At 41.8% G+C, this 17,979-nt stretch overlaps 1 protein-coding gene across 1 annotated transcript in view; it reads right to left on the bottom strand.

The window, feature by feature from the left end:
• Window positions 1–17,413, bottom strand: part of RBFOX1 (RNA binding fox-1 homolog 1) — a 939,260-nt gene extending 921,847 nt beyond the window's left edge. The window contains exon 1 of the mRNA XM_075018323.1: window positions 17,063–17,413. Within this exon, the coding sequence (XP_074874424.1) occupies window positions 17,063–17,065 (3 nt within the window). The 5' untranslated portion in view covers window positions 17,066–17,413. The remainder of the gene's footprint in view (window positions 1–17,062) is intronic.
• Between the last annotated feature and the right edge of the window lie 566 nt (window positions 17,414–17,979).

Raw genomic sequence — 17,979 nt, 5'->3', positions numbered from 1 at the left:
GACTATTTGTAAATATGTGCAAGAACATGAAAATAAATTCCAAGGAGCCTTTGACATCTGCAATCTTTATTAACTAAGAGCTTATTTGGAACAAGAAGTATTGTCAGAAGCTTTGTGAATCACTTACTGAAGCATTTTCCCATTAATCTCTTCCACAAAGTACAAATGCACATACATAGGAAAGTGTCAATTCTAATCTAATGAAAGTTGTACTCAAAAAAAAAAGAAATTTATAAATAAAGTTTGAAAAGTTATAAGAACATTGTTAATACGTAACTGATCAAAATTAATTTCAAATTTTTTTTTATTACTTCCTCACTCTCTTGACAGCAAGATCACGTTTTCAAATATTTATGTATGAAGTACATGGACAAAATGAACAACTGACTCATTCATCTGCTCTCAACTTACACATCAACGTACAGATTGAATGAGCGAGCTTTACAAGCCACATATAAATGCTCACATTTGGTATTTTGATCCATATGTCTATATTATCATAAGAAAACCAGCTCCCTTAATTTACCCATTTGTAAAGCCTACATCTTCATAAATAAAATTTCTGTATGCAATAAAACAGAAGTTGTAGTAACGGTCTTTCGGGTTGACCACGAATTCCAGTGAAATACAGTTTTTTTAGAACTGTTGTTAAGTGTGTTAAAGCATGATGGAGATACCACCTATTTTTGCTAAGAACCTAATTTTCAGCAGTCCAAGGTGCAATAGCACTGCCAGCTACATAAGGAAATTAATTACATATATATTTTGCAGGTTTTCAAAAGGCATACTCAGGAGGCTGTTAATAAGAGTCAACTATCAGAAAGTGCTTACATTGCCATGGAAGAAAATACATCAAAACAATACATGATACTGCTTCTTATTTTTTTATTCAGTAGAGGAAAAATACTTTTTGCTTTTTATTTTCACTACAAAAAGAGAACATGAATAATTTTCAAACATCATACATGGAGATGCTCAAGTATCTACATTTTCCCTCCTTTTTCCCCCCCCATACACAAAAATGAAGAGACAACTATAATTTTCTAATTGCCTCCATTCAGGTCCAGGTGAGCAAGCCAAACCTTGAATTAAATTACATTTGTAAATCATGCAAAAAGTTGCTTAGAACTAATTTAAGCATGATATATAACAGGATTTGGTGTGTTTATTAGCTTCTCTAGAAATAGCATTAAGGGCAAATGCAATAGAACCACTCTTTGAAAATAAAGTAGCCTTATTTCCAGAACTACAACCTCAGTAATGTCGTATGTTTTCTTTTTACTCCAGAGGTAAGCATCTTTCTTACCTGTTTTGCCTGCCTCGGTTCTCATTTGCATGATCTGAAAATCACACAAACAGTCTGAGATGAGAAGAAACAAGGAATAAATCACAATAAATAGGTCTTGCATGTAAAACAAACTCTTTAATATGACAGAGCTTGAAAGGAGGGTTGAAGAACGAGAAAATGCAAAATAAATTTCTTTTTGGAAATGTAATTAAAAAGCCTGAAGTGACAGCCACAGCATTTGATGACTGTGAATTCACAAAAAAAGAACACACCAGGCCAAAAATCTACATTAGCTCCCGAACAGAAGCTTAAGTAAATGGCCTTTGGTCTTCAGAGAGGATTCTCAACGCTTCTTTCAACACCTAATACATTGAGGGACCAAGCGCTTCAGGTAATGGAAGCTGAAGATCATGGGGTTTACTCTTCTGATGTTGGTGGTGCTGGCCAGGATGGACAATGGTCAAAATTACCAGACTGAGACTGAAGTATTCAAGTTTTATGTTAGCAGAAACAGAGGTATCTTCTTTGAGGTGCAGAGTATCCCTCCTCGAAGAGACAGTACTGACAAACACAGGGAGAAGAGCAAAACCAAAAACTTCAGTGGGAGTTGTAATATCATCTCTGTGCTACCAGTGTAACATAAACTCAGGCAAGGATTCAGTTTGGATTACCTGTCAGTAGGCAGCAAACTTCCTTCATGTGGGCTACAGGTTCCATCTGTTCATCCATACCTTATAAAAGCACCATCTGCCAACTGCCCTAAAAGTGCAACCTGGCAACCTTCCATGATGTCTAAGTCACCATTTTAAAAACTGAGGTCAGCTTAATATGCTGAGTACTCCAGACTATGAATTCTATATCCTTTCCCACTATATGGCATCCCTTTGCCCTTTCAGAGAAGGGAAAGGCTTCTCCACAATGTCACTCACAGTGGTATTGATTTTTTAAATACAAGGAAGACAAGAAACAGCTCATCTGTTTTTGATTACCATGCATAAACAGTGACAAAATAATCTCCAAATTAGAGAGACAGATTTGATTAAACACATCAGAGTTCAAACACACTCACTAGCTACACAAACAGAAAGAACTGTGCCAGCATTTTCAAAATTCCTCAGAATATATGAAGGAAATCTATCCCAAAAAAGTTCTACAGAAGAAAAAATAAAGTTCAGTTAGAAAGTAAGGTGCTATACTATCAATAATACAATTCCATTTAGCAAAGCATTTTAAACTATGTTCTCTAAGCAGTCCAATGAGCAGTTATATACAGTGAAAGCTAGGGTATACGTGGATGTTGTGCCAGCCCAGGTCTAGAAAAACGAAAGGAAAAAAAAAAAAAAAACCTCTTCAGTAAAACATTTGAATTAAACAGACCTGCATTAAGATAGTGTTACAGCACTTATTACTTCCTCCCATATTATTTAATTCAAGGAAAATTATTGTTTAAAAACAAAAGTGCTATATGACAAGAACATACTGACATCTGCTGGCATTCTAGAAACGCATTTCTCTAAAGATTAGCATTTAATGCCCTCAACATTTTTTTCTTATCTAATGGGGCTGCGTAACAAATTAACGCTGTCCATATCTGAAAATGACCTATTAAAATAGCGTTCTATACTTCCAAATGTTAAAGTGTGTGTGACATTCTGTAGCTAAACAGTCTACACAAATATACTTCTCTTTCTTATTCGATTTCTGAAGTATCACAGGAAATTATTTTTGCCTAATTTGTATAAAAATGCTCACTGATAGGGCAGACAATTTACATTCAAATAATTATTTCCCTTATTTCTTTGCCAACAAAAGACAAGTATTTCCAATTTACTATCCAAAGATGTAACTATACCTGTCACTCAGGCAAGGCTCATAATGGCATGTACTGTTTCACAGTAATGGTTAGCAAATTAAAAGAACAGATTTTATTTGTATTAGCACCATAGCAAAAGGATACATGTAAAGATAACACACTAATCATCTAGCAAACCACATACTGAAAGGGGTACCTAAATACGCTGGAGAAGATCCATTATCTCTTACATTCAACACAATCAACACAGGTATTTTGCTAACCAGAATACAGTCCAGAAGACTGAACAGCTTCCAAATCTACAGCATGCGAAAGTCAGAAATTCTAGTTAATGCATACAGTTCCTAAAGCAACTCTAACTTGGCATCATTGCCAATATAGAATATTCTGTAAATCTTCATGCACTTCTATATTTATTATTTGAAAAGCATGCAATATATTCATTTAATGCTTGCTGTTGGAATCATAGCTTAACATTTCCTCCCTTGTGTGTGCTGTAACACAGTTATGGTTGATAATTTAAACGCAAAATAGAAGGAATTCAAAATTATAGTTCATAGTGTCAGCAACTCAGATGTGTTGCACATAGATACTGAGGCATAAATTTAGTATTAGAAACAATGATAAAAATCATTAAAAATGAACAATTGCCAAGCTGTGCTTAGTGGAAATCATAAATACCTTCCATAATATTTTTGCATTATCCAAATCAACTGTCAGCTGCAAGGTCAATTCCTTTTATCAGCTCATTACCTATATACATTTCATAGATGTGAAAGGATAAATGGAAACACCAAATTCACCTAATTCATTATTTGTGTGTATTTTTACTGTAGGCATTTGTGTATTTTACTGTATGCACTAACCAGCATATGTATTTCTTAGGCTAGACATATGAGAAGTGACAGTAGTTTTTAAACATGAAAAAATACACAGTGCTCTTCCTCACAAATGTTTAACTAACAACCTTACAGCCCATTAGAAAACTAGACAAATATGTGGTTCTGACAAGAAGAAGCAGTACCAGCTTGTCTGGCTCACAGTTGTGTCTCAGCCGTGCAGCAGTGGTTCATGTAACCTTCCACTCAGAGGAAGAAGACAGTACACACCAACCTCTTAAGCAAAACAACACACAGCAACGTAAAATGAAGCACTCACTGATAGCTTCCCAATAGCTTGCCAAGGGACAGAGCTGACTACCCCTGACACACAGAGGCCCAACAACAGAGCCGTAAGCGTTAATGCACCACACAGCATCAGCAGCACAAGAGCAAGTAATTCACAAGCCACTTCACAAGAACCCAACTACTCGGATACTCTGCAGTAGACACTATCCAATTCACATGTTCAACTACCGGAACGAACACACAGGTCATCTCGTGACATCAGTCATGCTTCTCTTCTCACTAGTCTGTCCACCTTCCATAGGTGTGCATGCTTCCACAGTCCTAAGACTGGGCCTTTCTTACTGTTTCAGCATCGTGCCAAGAAGGACCACCCATACTGAACTGTCAAGCTGCAATAGTACTGCATTATAACATTCATCTGGAATTCCCTTTCAATTTCCTCATTTGAGACGGTTTTATTAAATTATTTAAACTTCTTATATATTAAACATCTGCAGAGCAAATTCTTAAAAAGAAAAAAAAGAAAAGAAAGGGGAATATGTTGTTACGCTAAAATCCTCCTACCCTTTAAAATGGGATTCCAGATTCTTAAAATCCACAGATGACAACAGCCAGCCTTTCAGCAGAGTGAGAGAAAATGCACATCCTTTGGAGATCCTCAAATCCAGTCTTTGACTACGGGATCACTGTTTTCCCCCAGTCAACCCAGCACATGCTACCGCCACAGACATTGCACAAATATCAGGCCTGAGACATTAAAAAAAAAATAAAAAATAAAAATAAAGCAGCTTTCCTCTTAGCAATTCAGAGGACTTGAAGTGCAATGATCCTCAATGGTTCAAGCTCCACTGTGAACCGCTCTGATGTGTACTGGCAAAACTAACTAGGGAGGTAACAAGAGGAACCCAAATAATACAAGACTGAAAGACACCAACAGTGTTCCTCGTCCCTGTTATGATCAATATTATTTCCTATTGATTTAAATGAGAAGGTCTGTAGCTCTTTAGACTTACTTTGGAGATCTTCAAAGAAGATGAAACTTGAGACCAAACTATATGGCATTTTAAACAGAAAAATAAACAGCAAATGCAGTATGAGGTGTTAGTACAAGGTAACTCAGCAAGTCATTTTTTACAGCAATATGGAACACACATTGGCTAAGGATATGCTTCTTAAAAAACAATACTAGGATCTACTAATATGACAGGTGCAGTGCTGGATTTAAACACATTTACAGGAATAAAGAAGCCAATTTACCACCTAAAATTTACCTCAACTAATAAAGATGCATTCATTTATAGGCAAAGTGTAACTCCTTCATAGCTAAGCACGGGTGCTGAATAGTTTGATTTTGGCAAACAAAAGTCAGAGAAATAAGTAGAAAGGAAGAGTTTATCACCTAGCTCACTTGCTCTCAACTTCTACTTTACTTGCATGTATTATTTTTGTGTGAACAGTATGATCATGTACCACAAAGTTCATAATAAAACTACTCTGAGGACTAAAGTACTCATTATTTCAGTCTAATTTGTATTTTAATCAACTCTTGAGCAACTTGGAAGATATTCTCAACTGAGAAAACGTAAATAAATAAATAAATTAAATATTCCACATTAGAAATTAGTGTTCAATCTTTCTGCTTCTTGTACAACCAGTGACAAAATACTTAATGGCTTCAGCAGGGAAACAATTTTTACTTTAATACTACCTTAGAAATTTGGATTCGCATCTTAGTCTACTACTTTGTAACAGTGCAAATATGGAAAGAGAAGAAAGTCTATGTTACTTTTAACATCACAGGAAACTTCCTAATTTTCCTTTATTTTGCCTGCTTGCAAAGCTTTAACATAGAGAAGCATTCTATTGACTATTAGATATATTTATTAAGAATTACATCTGTCTTACGACATGTTTATAAAGCAACATTGAGATTAAGAATTATTCATGCCCTGTTATCATTATTTTATTCAACACAGAAAACCCCAAACATGACAATAAAAAAAACCCACAACAAAACCTCACCACACCAAAATGTCAGGCATACAATGTCAATTGGACTTCAACTGCACAGCAGTTCACGACATAGACCCTGACAAGATCATCAGATTTTTAACTCTGTGGTCACCACAGTAAAATAAATTTCCTATTCAAGCCCAGATAATAGCACTGTTTGGAATGAAGGCGCTGGTACCTGCATTACCATTAACTGTTGAGAGACTTGATTTTTACCTGTATTACTGGTACTACTGCTAATTACAGAAAAAGTGGCTGAAGAGGAGCCAAGGAGACAAGAGTACTCTACAACTTTCTTCCAAAAGCCAAATTATCTAGAGTAAGGCTGAAATACAGCCATGCAGACTTCCTACCACTGCTGCCCGCTGTTTGCCAGGCAGCATATTTAAAACTTCAGCTTCTGGCACCAGAAACACAAGCCAGAGATATCAGACATTTTGAGGAGGAGACAGAAAACATTCAGTACCATAGATACCATGTTGGTACTCTGTGTGTGCATGAGTCTTGTGCTTCTGCGTGTATTTGTACGTGCACACAACTGTAGTAACATATGATGTTACTAACATACGCCAGTTATACTCATCAGCGATGCACTGATGTCCCTTCTAAAAGAAGGATTTTGCCAGGTATGTCAAACTGCCAGTTCGGTGGTCCCTCATCTTTTACTCCCCACTGTAAAAGTACTGATAAAGTCTTAAAAAAAAAAAAAAAAAAAAAAAAAAAAAGTTTCTCTAAACCAGGCAATTGGATATGGTGCATAACACAGTTATTTGCTGGTACAGGCCTTCCCCTGCAATTTCTCTCATAGGCAAACTGAGAAAAATAAACTATGAAAAAGATCATGAGCAAACCATGTTCAAAGCATTCTGAATCCTTGTGTTCTCAGAACAATAGCTCTTTCACACCTCGGTGTTATTACAATGCCTCATGCAAACCTTCCTTTCTTACATCTTCACTAAATAGCAGTTTTAACAGAACTAGACAGCTGCAATACTAGCAAAAATAAAATTGTTAATTGCTACTTTTACCTCAGTAGTTCCAGAACCAACAGAGAAGAACAAACAGAAAAATCAGGACTGGCAAAGTGCCACACTTAGGAAACACACATACTGCAATGGTTACCATAAGATGTCTGCAAACTTTTTTTTTTTTTCATTTTTTTCTTTTCAAAGTGGAAATAATTCTACTAGATGATACAAATGGAGACCATAATATATGGATAGTGCAACACTAGTGCTGGTTTTTAGAAGAAGGGGAAAACCCTTAAACTGACCAGGAAAGCCTTCATTTCTTTCGATTGTAGTAAGCAAACTGACATGTATCCACAGCAGCAGCGTAATTGAACTTAATAAGAGAGCTCTTAGCATAGCAATATAACACTTAGAAGTGCAAAAGCAAACATTATCTGATTTTTAAAGAAACTGGAACAATACTTATGTAACAAAAAAGATGGACACCAGTTATTATAACAAGAGATATTTATGACTCACTTGTGTCTAATTATTTAGCTACTTGGTTTTATTTTATTGTATGCTTTTATTATCTTGTCCTTTATCATCTATTATTGCTAAGTTACATGCTTTGTATAAAATTTATAAGGAAACTGTATCTTCCTAAATTTGATCTCTTTAATTGCTTGTGTTTTAAAATTGTTTTAAATTACTTCTTTTCATTAAAGACAGGGGGTTTACCTAGTACACAGAGACAGTATCCTGACCTCATCATCCTTTTCAGCTGTCCCCAAGAGACCTCTACAATCCTGCAGAACCCTTTATATCACAGTACCAGAAGTTTTTTGTGATACACGTTTGGATACATCATGGCAAAAAAGCACCTTCGTATTTAGAATTGTTTGGGGTTTGTGTGGCGGGGGTTTGGTAGCAGGGGAGGGGCTGCAGGGCCGGCTCCTGTGAGAAGCTGCGAGAAGCTCCCCCGGCTCCAAGTCGGACCCGCCACTGGCCAAAGCCAAGCCCGTCAGTGATGGCGGTAGCGCCGCTGGGAGGACAGATTTGAGAAGGGGAACCTGCAGCAGGGGAGGAGATTGGAATGCGAGAGGAACCCCTGTGCAGATACCGAGGTCAGTGAAGGAGGAGGGGGAGGAGGTGCGCCAGAGGAGGGGATGCCCCTGCAGCCCGTGGGGAGACGGCAGGCTGTCCCCCCCAGCCCGTGGAGGGGAGCGGGGGAGCAGTTGCCCACCTGCAGCCCGGGGAGAGAAGAGCCCACGCCGCAGCAGGGGGATGGATGCCCCCCAAGATGGCCGGGACTCCATGGGAAAGCCCACGCTGGAGCAGTCTCTGCCTGAAGGACTGCAGCCCACAGAAAGGACTCACGCTGGAGAAGTTTGTGGAGGACTGTCTCCTGCGGGAGGGACCCCACAGTGGAGCAGGGAAGAGTGAGGAGTCCTCCCCCTGAGGAGGAAGGAGCAGCAGACAACGTGTGGAAAACTGACCCCAACCCCCATTCCCCATCCTCCTGTGCTGCTGGGTGGGGGGAGGAGGTAGAGAAAACCGGGAGCAGGGTTGAGCCGGGAAGGAGGGAGGGGAAGGTGTTTTAAGACTTGGTTTTACTTCTCATCATCCTGTTTTTTATTTGATTGGGAACAAATTAAACTGGTTTGGGGAGTGAGCGAGCAGTCACATGGTGCTTTGTTGCCGGCTGGGCTTAAACCACAACAAGAATATAATAAAATGTTTAGGTTCCTACATAGACAAGTTTGCACATAATGAGATTTCAAGCGATGCTCAATTCCTTTTTTAAAATCCACTCAGGTTCTAACAAACATGCATATCTTAAGAAAGGCAGTTCTCTGGCTACAATGAAACAGCAGTTTGAGTTGATTTGAAGGCAAGAATACAACCATGAGCACCATAACAATGGAAATGGGAAAACCTCAGGCTAACCACATTAAAAGGAAAACAAGAAAGAAGTGTTATCACCAAAAGTTGATTACATACTTTGCTGCAGTGAAATGTCAATTGTTGAAAACAAAACTATGCTCAAAGTGATCAAAGGGGCCAAACTACTTGACTGTATCATTCTGCCCATTTGAACCAGTATGTCCCAACAAGTACTGATTAATCATAGAATGGTTTGGGTTGGAAGGGACCTTAAAGATCACCTAGTTCCAAGCCCCCTGCCATGGCCAGGGACACCTTCCTCTAGACCAAGTTGCTCAAAGCCCCATCCAACCTGGCCTTGAACACTGCCAGGGATGGGGCATCCACCACCTCTCTGGGCAACCTGTTCCAGTGCCTCACCACCTTCACAGTAAAGAATTTCTTGCTTATCTCTAATCTAAATCTACCCCCTTTAGTTCAAAACCACTACCCCTCATCCTATCACTACACTCCCTGATAAAGAGCCCCCCCGACCTTTCCTGTAGGCCCCCTTTAGGTACTGGCAGGCTGCTGTAAGGTCTCCCTGGAGCCTTCTCTTCTCCAGGCTGAACAACCCCAACTCTCTCAGCCTGTCCAGATAGGAGATGGGCTCCAGCCCTCTGATCATCTTCGTGGCCCTCCTCTGGACAGGTCTGTGTCCTTCTTGTGCTGGGAGGCCCAGAGTTGAACGCAGTACTGCAGGTGGGGTCTCATGAGAGTAGAGTAGCGGGGGAGAATCACCTCCCTCGACCGGCTGGTCCTGTTGCTTCTGGTGCAGCCCAGGACGCAGTTTACTGACTGAGGATGACAGATCATATCAACACCAATGCCGACCGATCTGAAAGCGTTTTTCAGTGGGAGGAGTAAAAGATGGCTTCAGTATCAAAGAACATATGATTTTAGAATAAGGCTTATACAAAGCAAAAGGATCTGTTTGTCTATTGTACCGCAGAGTACATTAGACCGGAAGGTAAGCCCCCAGCCTGCTCCATCTGACAACTGGGCTTTATGGTTGATTTTTCCCACAGTGGCATAAGATCCTTAATAATCAGTTACAGCCAGAGATTCAAACTGAATCAAAGTGAAAGCAGCACTGTAAAACAGAAACAATGAAACAAAAACGTAAATCACAAACTCCTGGGTAGGTATCAGGGATTGGAAAACAATAATGATGAAATAATCTGTTTTTATGTTGAGGACATTCACAGTGAAGCAAGTGTGCAAAACATGCAGTATGGACAATTTTGGTATTTGGCAAGAGTTCAATACTTGTAATGACCAGGGGAAACCAAATCGGTCTCCTGCAGAGGCAGCTGCAGACTAACATATTATCACGATGGCAACAGAGAAGAGGTCATCATGAAGTGAAGGAGCCATTTGGAGAGTGTCCTAAATTAAGGAGTGGGAAAAGGGGGTCTAATATCATGGAAAGATCAGGAGGATATCTAGATCCATTAATCTTCCTGCTGGGTCACTCTATGTGGCTCAATTCAAACTGCACTCTGGGACTTCCTTAGCATTTATATTGTTGCAGACTTAAAATGGATTATCACCATGTGGTAGATGACATTTTAGGTAGCTCATCTTCAATGTTGGAGGGAAGGACATTTAAGTAACTACTCACATACACAGTGGACTGTCTGTAGTGGAGGTTGGTTTGGTTTGGTTGGGTTTTTTTCAAATCCTAGAGCTTCACTATAGAGTTTCATTGTAACAGAAGATAATATTTCATCAAATTATTTCCTGTGACACTGATCAAAGACAACCACCCAGTAGCATGACTTGAAACTGATGCTTCAATATCTTTTCCCACCAAAAAAGCAAGACTGTAAGCTCTGCAGTCAAGGACTGCGTAGACTATGCTGCATCCCAAGGCAAAGTCTTACAGATTTCACAAATTCGAAGATGGAAGATTATTCTGAAACCAGTGTTTAATACTATATTCTACATTTTCATATAGGGATTGTTTACAGTATCTTCATTTACTATCAAATTCATTTCTCAACAAAATATCTGCATAATATTGCATAATCATTAATTTAGGAAAAATTGCTAATTGTGAAAAATGTGGATTTTTTTGCCAGGGCAAAGATATCAATATTGGCTCTGACAAAGACTATCAAGCCTTTTTCCTGGATTGGTGCCATTCAACATTGTCTCATTTCTCTCTCCCCAAACGACAAAATGTCAATCCTCTACAACATATGGTGAAAAATAAATCAGACATCTAAGACCTATCTAACAAAACAACAACGTTAAAACATAAAAGCAGAAATTCAGGAACTGGCTATCCAGAGGAAGAATAATGCCTATTCATCAGCCAAACTACTTTTGTGAAAGACAACTATCTTTATACAATGGACAGACGCACAAAAGATATGTTTTTTCAAGACAAGACAATTACCCAACATTTTATTTTGAAATCCAGGACTCTGTTGTGTAATTTTTAACACAACTACAACTGTCCAATACGACTGCGTTTTCTTCCACCTGTATACAGGTGTTCTCCCACCTTCTTTACAACTGCTTTAACTATTAGAATACTTTGATCTGAAATAGTAGCACTTCCTCAGTTAAACCTTCTCCTACCACATTTTCACATACTCACACCTTCAAAACAGTATGCATTTAGAGTTGAAATTTTCTACACCACGTTTGAGTTTCCCAACATTCTCAGGAAAAAATATGCATTCTCAGGCTGGCTTCTTATTGTTCTGATCATACAATATTTGCTCACGTCTAATACAGAGCCTGAACTCAGAGACAATAAAATCCCTAGAAAACCTTTGGAACCAGCAATCAGAAGAGCAAGATCTAATGAGCGTCCTCACCAAGAAAAGTATGTCAGCATGTATTCACACTTTATCAGATTCTAAAACATCTAATGGAAAGGTGATTAATAAATACCCAAAAGTAAAGGAAAAGTTTTAAATCAGAACTAGCACCATAACAGACTCAAGAGCAATGAACAACAAAACACAGCAGAAAGCTGAGATTCACTAACTCCAGCTCTCACTAGCATTTGTTTAACGATCAGAAGCTTGAAAAATATAAATTGCTTGAAACATACTCTAGACTGTTTCCTTGGAATTCCTTTTTTTGGAATCATAACCTCTTCTTTTTGTACCCTAAACCTTCTTGGTCAGGGGTTGTACACTGGAGGGCTGAAACCAAGTGTGTTGCAAACTGAGAAAGTCTGTATATCTTTTACAGTGTTTGTAATGCTGGTCACAAGCAGCTGCATCTGGCCCTACAGTCATCATTATGCCATTTATCTTAAAAGTGATTTAGTTTCGCATGTTTGCCCTTTAACACAATCCAAGACTTTCAGCTCAACCTGCTGTAACAATATTCCCTTACGCCTTTTTATCTGAAGCAGAGAGGCAATTATTTTAATGGATATGAGTTTGCTTGGTCATTTTTACAAAATCTCCCTGACTGACTGCAGTCAGTCTCCCTCTGACAGACACTCCCAATTTGTGGCATAGTGTTTCCCACTCTAGGCAATTATCTTAATTTTAGGGCACTGAATTGCACAGGTAGGTACTATGGCATCTGTAAATCTAGAATAGTATATTTACCTTGTTCCTTTCAGGGTATTAGCTGCAGTAACATCTTGCTGTTTGGCAACACGGGATTTTAGAACTGCATCCAAAGTTGCAAAACGTTCTGGGTTTTTTAACTGGCTTTGAGAAAACTGTCATAGAGCTTTAGGTTTGTGTATGTTTGTCTTACATTAGAGACACTTCAAACAACTTTTAAATTTCTGAAAGATACATACTTGCAAAATACTTAACAGTTTATTTCCCCTTGAAAAGATCCAAATAGTTGATACCTCATAACACACCTCAGAAACTATCTTGAATTTCTGAATATTCATTAAAAACTGCACTTGTAAACATTCTTACTTCTGGACATCTTTTCTGCAAAGTACAAAATCTGGAGCAGAAGAATAAAGACATTAAACTACACCTACTTGGCAAAAAATAGTATTTCAAAGTATGACGAGCATATTTTTGGCATTTGATGTTGCTTGATACCTAACTGTAATCCATACTGTGAGTCAAATATGACCGCTTCTTTGTGCTCTTCAGAATGTTACACGTGCTTCCATGCTGCTTTTATATACCACTGTAAATCCCAGCATCCCAAAAGTGTTTTCCCATGTCAGGTAAGATTTCCTTTCAGTTTACAGTCATTTTTCAGTGCATCAACTTAGAGGGGACAGATAAAATTATCTCATTTGCAGTAAGTTGCAATTTCTGGCACATTAAATTTTAGCAAAATAATACAGTTATGAAAGGAAAGTATAATAAATATTGATAGAGAACTTCATAAACGGTTTCCTGTTTAATCATAAAAGCATACATTCAGAATAGGTGACAAAAAACAGTATCTACTAATAATATATTCAAGAATACACAACAAAGTTTCAGTAATGGCATTATGTTTTCAAGAAAGAAGATCTGCGCCGCAAAATAATTACGGGCACTGAAAAATTCAATCATTTAATTAAAAGAATTAAACTACTCATAAAAAAGCAGAACTAAGCAAAGAATTAAAAACAAAGAGCAACAATAAAAACTAATACTCCTCATTAATGACTTGGGAAGAGATCCTCAGAGATAGGAGCCTTCTGCTCTCAGGAAATATTACAGCCCAAATTCTGCATAATCAAGTCACCAGAAGTTCTGCCACAGATGTAAAAGATTTCACAATCAAGACCATAAACAGTCAGGCCACATAATAGTCTGCTACTCTTAAGCACTGTCCATTCACTTGTTTCCCAACTTTTCAGTTTTACTTGCATGCTACTTTTACGAAGGTGCATGAGGCAACAGCATCCCAGTCTCCCACATGAAACGGGAAGAAATCAAGATCCAACAAATCAGGAGAGAGAGTTCTGGCAGATGCACGAAATAAACACATTTAAAAGGAAAACATTTTTCAGCTACTTTATTTCTCTCAAGCTGTAGTATTATAGATCAATCTTAATGAGGGAAGATTCATCTTTTCCAGACTAATACACCTTTCAGACAACTGTATGCCTAACGTAGCCGTGCCTTCCATAACTGTAAATAATATTTCTTCTAGTGGCCAGCACTATGAGTTCTATCTTTACAGTATATAATGCTTATGATTAGATTTAAAAATCAGATCATGCTATTTCAAAGCTACAGCATGACAAATTAGCGATGGTGAATTATTTAACTTACCCATTGGTCTCTTCTGTCCTGTATTTCCAGCTAGCTCTACTTCCCCCACTGCAAGTGAGTGCTGAACAGTTCTTCTGGTCTTAAACGAAGCTTACCTGTCTGCACAAAGTGAGACCGAGGATACTATTTCCATTAAATTCCTCCTAAAAACCTAGGCAAAAACCTGGTAAAGCCAGCATATATGTAGGGCTGGTGGAGAAGCAGCAGGTCCCCCAGAAAGCAATAAAAAATACTGGAAGAGAGACTGACTGGGCATACCAGAGGGAGAGACAGTTTGGAAAGAATGAGATAAGATTCTTTAGAAAAGAATTAAGAGCATATACTAAGAAGAAAAAAATTAGATGAAGGAAAAAAACAGCAAAAGCAGGAAGAGAAGTAAGAGGAGAAGGGGAACAGAAAAAGTACACAAACATCCATCAGAGATGACACAGGTACGAGCTGATCCTGCCCTGGGCAGAAAGACTATGTGAGTGACTGAGTCCCCTTTGGCCTTGCTACTCCATGTTTAACTTCAAAGGTGCTTTGTGTAGGACTGCAGCTTGGGAAGTAAGGAGAAACTTCAAAAAACACCAGCATTGGCAGCCACGGCCTAAGGACATAACATTCTCCCTCCTTTAAGCAAGTCAGCAGTGCATGTTAGTAAGGGATTACATATGTCTAAAGTCTGTAGGCATCACTAAAATAATTCACAATGCTGTGAATTGGACCTTCTAATCCTACATGAGTACTCATATTCTATACTGAAAATGTATCGCATTATGCATCCAAGAATTAACAATCCCGCTCTCTTCCTCGACACTTGACTCCTGTCAGTATTTCTGTCATTTAAGGATACCCTTTCATTAAAACCAGAAGAGCATCCTCATCACATCAAGGACACCAAGTACTTCAATTACAAAAACTATAAAAATCATCAATGTACTGTGAATTTTATTCATTACGTTTGTCAGCTATATTACTGATACTCAGTTAAATACTAATAGAAAAAAGAAATATAGTCTTGACACTATAAACACAGCCTTCATTTTAGGAATTATCAAATCCTTTGTCTAATGTATTTACCAGAAGAATAAATTGTAAATGAAACTTGGGTAGCCAAGCCTTTAAAGCTTACATAAGATAGATAGTAGATCTGGACTATAATCAGAAATGCTACATAAAAATAGTTTCCCAAAAACTCAATAACTCAAAATCATTGAAGTAAAAGAAAATAAATTAAAATACCACAGTTTGAGTTGTTCTAAATCGCTACTGCTATCCTGATAACCAGAGCATGTGATACCATGGTTTTAATTCCTAAAAACTAAACAATCTATTGACATACACATTGAAAATTCACACACACACACACACACCCTGCCACTCTTCCCAATACATACTTTCTCAAGCAGCTGTGACTATTTGGTCACTAAAAAATAATTATTTGATGATGAGAACTAACTCCATTTTAGACTGTATTACATCCATAATCATCAATCTCTACCACAGAGTGACAAAATCTTGTTTCTACTTTTATAGCCCATACATACAATTGTTTTCACACTTCTAAATGACAAATGAAACATACAGTATCTTTCCTCTCTTAGGTATCATCCAGTCTAGAGTGAGAAGTGAAGCAAGGGACTTGACATTACTGGGACACCATCTTCAGCGTCTGTTGCATTTTATGATCCAATTCCTCTTGAATAAGCTGAATTTTATTTAAAGTGAAAAAACAGTCATCACTAAGCTACTTAAGACTACACCACATTTGCAATTCAGAGAGTAGATAAACAAAAGCTGCAGATTTGGACAAGATCTTTCACACTTCGCTGATGCGAATCACTCCAGAGTCAAACTTCAGACCACATTCGTTCACCATCTGCGCGAACCACGTTAAGTTGGCAGCACAACGTCCAACAGCCACCTTACAAATTTTGGAAACGCAGAACGCGTGCCACTCTCACACTGCAAAACCGAGCCTCTGCTGAAGAGCGGCAGTTCTAGCTGGAACTGCCTGTACAGTTGAAATGCATATAGTGTTGCTTCACCTGTAGTGAACACACATATAAGCAACACTGATACTTTTTTTCCTGACAGAGGCGTACAGAAGAAGATTATAGGACTACTGGCCTAGCCTATAAAATAAGTAAATACCGATGACTTACAGGCAAGTAGTTTCCCAGCAGCTAAATATCTGCACTCTTTTCACCAGTAACTCATCTGAACCCCGACTGGCCATTTTTCTTGTTCTTCCTTCTATTTCGCGAGCCACCTCCCGCGCCAGCGTTTTCCCCGCAGCACCTTCCACGCCGTTTCGCGGGAGGAAGGCTCAGCCCGCCGCTCTGCTGCCGCTCGCCCCCCCCCCGCCCCCGGCGCGCCCCTACCCGGCCCCGCCGCACGGCCACGGCCGCTCCAGCCCCCTTGACCAGCGCCGCGCCCCGCAGCCCCTGGTCCCCGAGAGCCGCCCCCGTCCGCCCGCCCGCCCGCCCGCCCGTCCGTCCGCGGACGCGCAACCCTCCCCGCCCGGGCCGCCCGGGAAACTTTCCGGCCGCGGCGACCGGCGGCAGCGGGAGCGCCTCCTTCCCGGGGGGAGGCCGGGCGGGGCGGAGCGGGTTTCGGCCGCGGCCCCCGCCGCCCCGCACCTGCCGGGATGCCCCGCGCCGAGCGGCCCCGTCGTCGTCCCCGTCCCCCCCCCCCCCCCCCCAGCGACCCCCGCAACCCCCGGCGAGGCCCCGGCCCAAACTCACCATAAAGAGGCGAGCGGAGGCGAAGGGTGGCGGCGGCTCTCCCGTCCGGAGCGAGCGGCCCCGCCAGGCAAGTGGCAGCGGGACGCGGCTCCCCGCCGCCGCCCTCACCGCCGCATGCCGCGCCCCCCCCGCCGCCGCCGCCGCCGCCCGGCTCCCCCCGGGCTCGCCGCGAACCGGCAGCGGGGCGCCGGCTCCGCGGGCAGCGGCGAGACCCCGGGGGCCGTCCCCGCCGCGGCGCGGGCGGGGGTGGAGGGGGGGGGGGGGGGGGGGGGCGAGCGGGCGGCTCGCCGCTCCGCTCCGCTCGGCTCGGCCGCGGCCGGCGGGAGCCCCGCACCGGCCGGACAAGGGACCCTTCCCGGGGGCGGAGGCGCTGCCGCTCTCCTAGCCGGCGCGGAAAGTGGCTCCGGAGCGGGCGGAGGTGACCTTCAAGCCCGGCGGGGCGGGCGGGGGTGGGGGGAGAGCGGCGGGGGGGCCGTTGCGCCGAGGGAGGCGGCGGCACCCAGCCGCACGGGAGCGGCGGCGGAGGCCGGGCGGCGAAATGCGGCGGAGGCGCGGAGCCCCCGCCGGCGCCGGGCGGGGGAGCGGGTGTCCCCGGCAGGCGGAAGGCACGCCCGCGGCCGGGATTGGCGGCCGCGCGGCGGCGCCCGGGCACCCCGCGGGTCCCGGAGGCGCGGCGCCCCCCCCGCCCCGCAGCACCTGCCGCCGCCGCGCACCGGAGGCAGGCGGGGGCGGGGCGGGCCCGCGGCCGGGCGCTCCGCCGAGGCGGAACCTCCCCGAGCCAGCGGCGGCGCGGTCGCAACTTTTCGCCCTCGGCGGAGCGGCGGCCCCCGGGGGTCGTCCCGGAGAGCCGTCCCCGGCGGGAGCGGGCGGGGGCCGGTCGCTCCCGGGGGCGGGAGGCGGAGAAGTAAATACACACC

The sequence above is a fragment of the Buteo buteo genome, chromosome 29 (genome assembly GCF_964188355.1).
Source record: "Buteo buteo chromosome 29, bButBut1.hap1.1, whole genome shotgun sequence".
Classification (NCBI taxonomy): domain Eukaryota; kingdom Metazoa; phylum Chordata; class Aves; order Accipitriformes; family Accipitridae; genus Buteo; species Buteo buteo.
Note: the sequence above shows the minus strand (reverse complement) of the source record. Positions and strands in the feature narration are given on the sequence as shown.